The sequence below is a fragment of the Gymnoscopelus braueri genome, assembly GCF_963280865.1.
Source record: "Gymnoscopelus braueri genome assembly, chromosome: 10".
Classification (NCBI taxonomy): domain Eukaryota; kingdom Metazoa; phylum Chordata; class Actinopteri; order Myctophiformes; family Myctophidae; genus Gymnoscopelus; species Gymnoscopelus braueri.
This window is the reverse complement of record NC_137611.1, coordinates 11,280,662-11,286,810: the sequence shown is the minus strand read 5'-3', so window position 1 is coordinate 11,286,810 and position 6,149 is coordinate 11,280,662. Positions and strand designations below refer to the sequence as shown.

Below are 6,149 nucleotides of genomic sequence, written 5' to 3'. Positions count from 1 at the left end.
GGAAGATACAGTACCTAGTGTCTCTATATTTCTTTGTTTTATGTTATTCATGAATCAAATATTATATATGACTATCTTATATTCCGTTGTGTGACAGTGTCATGCAAAAGTAGCAAAAATAGCCCATTTTACATTGTAGGCTACATCCACTATTTTACAAAGTAGCTATTTTTGAACATTTTTGAAAATAATCGGCCAAAAGTAAGTGTTTTTTTTCTGTGGGTTTTATAACTATTTAATCACTGAAAAGCATTAACAAGAGCTTGTGACTGAATATAACTCCATTGGATGTAAAACAGGTTATTTTACTTTTTTTTATCCTGAAAAGTAATGCTTGTGGACATACAAGGACAGCAACGATAAGCCGAGATTGCCAGCAACCACCTGTTTTACCCTAGCAACGCTATAGCAACCGCCTCTTGATCATGCACTTGTGTTCCTCGGTTATTGTCGGCAAGGCAAGTGACACCGCCATACAACGGGGAATAAATTAAGGCTTAAGAGGAACACAAGTGCATGATCAAGTATAGCTCTGCTATAGCCACCCGCCTCCTCGTCCCACTTTACACTGAGTTCTGACCCCGTTTCTTCATTCGGGACTCATTCAGGACTCCTACCTGCACCCCAGCTCCCCTGAATCTCCAACTTTTGAAAGCCTGTGGCCAAAAAGCATGCTTCATCATCATCTACTGCATGGCTGTGGCCAGTTGGTTGCTTGCCAAGCACCGACGCCATGCTCTGAATTCTCAACTTGTTCCATATCATGGCCGACCTATACATCATTACAACTTGTCAGGGCCTGTACACTTTTATCTTTTCCCCTCAAAGCTGGCTTCTATTGTCTTGTTGACGAAGTGTTGATGAAGTGCTAAAATTCAGTAATTAATTAATTCAACTTTAAAGCTAACTTTAATGATTAGAGTGCTTAGAACCCCAGCATCCCTATTCACCTATTCCGCTGAGAGTTCAGGGATCTCCATATATTTCCCATATTATGGGCATAAAGGGCAGTGGTGTAAAGTAACTAAGTACATTTACTCAAGTACTGTACTTAAGTACAATTTTGAGTTACTTTTACTTTACTGGAGTATTTCCAATTGTCTATACTTTTACTTACAAATATTGTACTTTTACTCCACTGCAATTATTTGAAAACTTTAGTTACTAGTTACTTTGTAGATATACATTAGCACATACAGCTACTTTCTTTTTTTTTTACAGAAGGAAATTACATTTAGTCACAGCCATTGTCATCAGGGCCTTTCCGCACCTGCAGTCTATGGTTTGTCCTTTATTATCTTCTGAAAGAGGCTCAGCAGCAATGACGCATTATTATTCTGCAATGGTGAAAAGGTTAATGCACTACATTATCAATTCCACTTCCCACCTTGTGTTGTTCAGGGAGTTTTTGTTGGCACCTACTAGGAGGCCAGTTGTTTTTATTGTATTATTTTTTCTTCATTCTCCAAAGAAATTATAAAAGATAAATGAGTAACATGGTTAAAATGGAGTTCGAAGTTACAATGGGTTTATATAGGAAGGGGCCGTGTCTGATTAAATGAACTAGATGTCAGGGCCGCTTCGCGGCCCTCACATCTAGGCCCGATCCGAGGTTGGTCCAGACAGCACTGGCCTAGTCACTCTGCACACACGTCATGCGAAGTCCGGCCCTTCTGGCCTCTCCTCTCCTCTCGGTTCCTCCCTCCCTGCTTTGCTTTGCGGCCCTATCCTCTAGTCCCAACCTCCCAACCTCGGTCATGTGATAAAGAGGTCAGACTTCCTGTATCTGGTTGCTATGGCAACCTGCCAGATCAGGCTGAGGGTCTGATAGGCAAATCAGAGAATCAATCAAGTCGAGAGTCTGATCACTGATCGAGGTGGGGTAAGATGCCTAAATCATAGCCATAGCTCTGATCAACAGTCTGTGGCGGGTCTTGGAGGCAAGTGGAGTGATCCTGTGCTTGCAAATCCCGGACGAACTTTCTGAGCTTTTGTCAATTATAGTAGTAAGATAATATTAAACGTTCAGAGTTTTGAGCATTCATACTTCATACTTTCTGCGACTCGCCAACATGATAATGTTGCCAAAAATACGCCCAACCCATCACAGTACGTACGCGACATTTTATGAAGCGTCTGTAACCTTTCATTTTTTTCCCGAGGTACGCAACACTGTCGGTGGCAGAGCTCCTCCGCGACACATTTTTTGTGTTGGTACATCACTTTGTGTTGTGACTTCACCTTGTGTTGTGACATCACCTTGTAGTGGGACATCAGTTTGTGTTGTGAACTTGTGACATCACTTTGTGTTGGGACATCACCTTTTAGTGGGACATCACTTTGTGTTGGGACATCACTTTGTGTTGTGACATCACTTTGTGTTGGAACATCACTTTGTGTTGAGACGTCACTTTGTTTTGGGAGGTCCCTATGTGTTGGGAGGTCCCTTTGTGTTAGAACATCACTTTGTTTTGTGACATCACTTTTGTCGCGCAATGCGTCGGTCGACATTTCAAAGCATAAATTGGCTTTTAGGGTCCATTTGGTTCCCATTTCAACCCTATCTTTACATTATTATAAATGGCAAAATACTTGGTTCAGATCGCTGTAATGGGGGCACGGGTGGTGGGCCGGGCGTTTGCTAAAGCCTTAAGACAAGAATATGCAGCCAGTCAAGCAGCAGTGCAGGCCCGGGGCCGCTCTGGTCAGCAGTCCGCTGCGGTGTCCAGCATCTCTGGGATGAGCCTCCAAGAGGCCCAGCAGATCCTCAACATCACAGCTCTCACCCCGGAGGAGAGCCAGCAGAACTATGAACACCTGTTCAAAGTCAACGACAAGGCAGTGGGCGGCTCATTTTATCTGCGGTCAAAGGTGGTGCGGGCCAAGGAGCGTCTGGACGAGGAGATCAGGCACAGGACAGTCAGCAGAAAGAGCTAAATACGTAAACATGAAGACCGATGCTCGGCCAACCCTCAATAAAACCCTTATCCTTTTCGCTATACTCTCTGAATGAGGTGATTTTCTGTCCATCTGCTGGTAATTCCCAGTCTGTTACGGTGTCAAAGTTAAAAACCATAGCTAAATTGAAGCCTGTTTTAACACACAGGGACCTGGAAACAGTCATCCATGCTTTTATCACCTCTCGGTTGGACTATTGCAACTCTCTGTATCATGGGCTGACTTCAGTCCACTCTCTCTCGTCTACAGATGGTCCAGAATTCAGCTGCCAGACTCTTGAGTGGAGCTAGGAAGCGAGAGCACATTATCCCGGTTCTGGCCTAACTGCACTGGCTACCAGTGAAACATCGTATTGATTTAAAAAATCACACCCTGTGTGAAGTGGGCGGTGTCTTGCTAGCTAATCACAATACTGAATGGAGTCAACCAATCATGTACAAAAAATAAATACATTTATTGAAACACTCTTTATGATGGAAGAAACCATAACTTAATTTATGGGTTTTTTTAAGTTATGGTTTCTTATATAGGGATATGCACATGTGTCATGTGACACTGGCCAATCACAGTCCTGAATAGACTGTGATTGGCCAATCACGGTGCAGGGTTAGGCGGGGTACTTTTTGGCCAATCACAGCGCAGGATTTGTTGTACAAATATCCAAACCTCACTTATAGGGGCGGTTTCACCGCCCAAAAATGTACTTAGTGTTTTTAAAGCCTTAAACGGCCTCGCGCCACATTACATCTCTGACCTGGTTTCTGCACCTCCTGCCCCCAGGGTACTTAGGTGATCTTCCCAAATGCTCCTTGCCGTTTCCCCAACAAGACTTAAAACTAAAGGTGACCGGGCCTTTTCTGTTGTTGCCCCCACACGCTGGAACAATCTTCCACTGCACATTAAGTCCAGCTCCATTGAAAGGTTTAAATCCACCCTAAAAACCCACCTCTTCTCCTTTGCCTTCAAGTCAATCTGAGGGCAATTAACTTATGGCCTACATTGGTCATTGAATATATTTTTTGTGTTGCTTTTATGTTCTTTTAATTATGCTGTTTTTGTATTGCTTTTGTTTCTTTTACTCTCAAGTCAATCTGAGGGCAATTAACTTATGGCCTACATTGGTCATTGAATATATTTTTTGTGTTGCTTTAATGTTCTTTTAATTATGCTGTTTTTGTATGAAGTATTGCTTCTGTTTCTTTTACTATGTTGTATTTTAGGTCGTTATGATGCTATTGTGAAAAGAAAGCACTTTTCACGTCTGGAGAAACGTTCAATGACACATGGACCACAAAAACCTTAATTTTTCACATTTTTATATTTTCGTTGCATTCCAACGTTTTGGGTTAGGTTTGGATCGGTTGGGATCAGAGATATCAAAAGGGGATACGTGACCTGATGCATATCGGGGTTCTTGACATTCAAAAGGTTCAGAATCCCTGATATTAGACATTCATTACCAAGGAGCCCAATTAGCCACTACCAAAGAGCCCAATTAGCCATAGCTGCCTCTGGCTGCCCTCCACCACCTCCCTCAAGTCTATGACATGATATTAATGACATCAGGGTATACTCCATCGGGGATTTCTGGATTTATCAATATCTTTTTTTATTAGATGTCCTGATCCGATCGACTTCCCGCTCTGCGCATCACTGCCTCTGTGACGCGGTTCTTGAGATACGTTACTTTTAGTGACACACTCACTCGCATGCATTGATTTTGTGAATTTACAGATAAGAATCACACCCAGTGTGAAGTGAGCGGTGCTATTTATGAGTTATTAATTTCATCATGCGTCTCGCTAGCCAATCACAGCGCGTCTGCGAAGTTTGAAGTTAATTTCATCATGTGTCTCGCTAGCCAATCACAGCACGTCCTGCAAAGCTTAGCCTATGGGTGTGTTTTCCCACAGCATGGCGTCACAGCGAAAGACACATTTTCACGACGGAAAGAAAAACTTTCACCACGGATGGGTCCTAAACCCTCTTATAGGAGCGGTTGCACCCCTCAAAAAGGATATTTAACTTTAATGGACGTAAATGGGGCTCTGATCGGGCTGACGCCTTGCCCAAATTTGGAGTCATATGTCATAGATACTATGACGTCATAACCCGTGACTGATGTCACAGGTTTGGTGATATGAAGTCCGAGATCCACATGATTTCATTTTTTTCTGGACCCCTAGTTTGATGAGCCTTAATTTAGACCACGAATCCCCATGAGACCATGTTGTTATCTCTGGGATAATACTCCATTTTGTACCTTCAGACTTGCAGACCCAAAAGGGTCCATTTGGATCCCTGGTGGTCCTCGGACCCCAAGTTGAGAACCAATTGGTCATGTGGACAGGAAACCCAGGACAGGGTGGATGTGGCCAGTTGGTGGATGTGGCCAGTTCACAAGGTCTCATAGAGCAGTGTTCCCGTTGAGGGGGGGGGGGGGGGGGGCATGGGGCTCTTGCCTGTTTGGAGGTAGTCCAGCATTTTATTATATATCATCAGAAATAGTCAAACATTATTCAACGTATTTTTTTCAGATTGTTTTACAAATAGGGAAAATAGGCAATCTACAAGCTCACGACACAGGTCGCATCGTGAGTCACGATGTGTATGAGACCTGTGTCACGACCCGTGATGCGTTCTTTGTGCAAGGAATACAATATATAACCTCCGTGTGCACACACACACACACACACACACACATGTGGGCAGTCTCAACTATTGCCTGATGTACAAAGGGGGGCCTCCAACCACTTGAGTACTATTGAACATGTGACTGTAGTACGCCAGCCTCTCCTGCAGCACCTTATTCTGAGTCTTTAGCTCGTCAACGCGTGTCTTTATGTTGTCTTGCTCTATCTTCTTCTTGGCCCTGGACGCTTTGGCTGCCAACCTGTTCTTCAGCAGACGTTGCACCCTCTTGCGCTGGTCGTCGGCAGACTTACGGGGGAGGTGCGCGCTGCTGGGTGGCATCATCATTTGGTTAGGCGGCAGTTGATAGGTAAAGTCTCCCATGGTTGGCATGTAATACTGATGCTGCATGTAATTAGTATTGAAAAACGACCCAGGCAGTTGGGTTGCGTCACTTTGCATGATGGAGGGCATAGTGATGCCAGGATTCATGTACTGCTGTTGTTCGTTGTTAGCCTGGCAAACGGTGGCAGGCATAGACTCTCCTGTTGGAAGGACAT

At 43.9% G+C, this 6,149-nt stretch overlaps 1 protein-coding gene across 1 annotated transcript; it reads left to right on the top strand.

The window, feature by feature from the left end:
- Positions 1-2,580: 2,580 nt before the first annotated feature.
- On the top strand, positions 2,581-2,937 carry LOC308093360 (mitochondrial import inner membrane translocase subunit tim16-like; the record flags this gene model as incomplete). The annotated part of the gene is made up of 1 exon (XM_080439695.1): positions 2,581-2,937. The coding sequence occupies one exon, from the start codon at positions 2,581-2,583 to the stop codon at positions 2,935-2,937; it is 357 nt and encodes a 118-aa protein (XP_080295821.1).
- Positions 2,938-6,149: the final 3,212 nt, after the last annotated feature.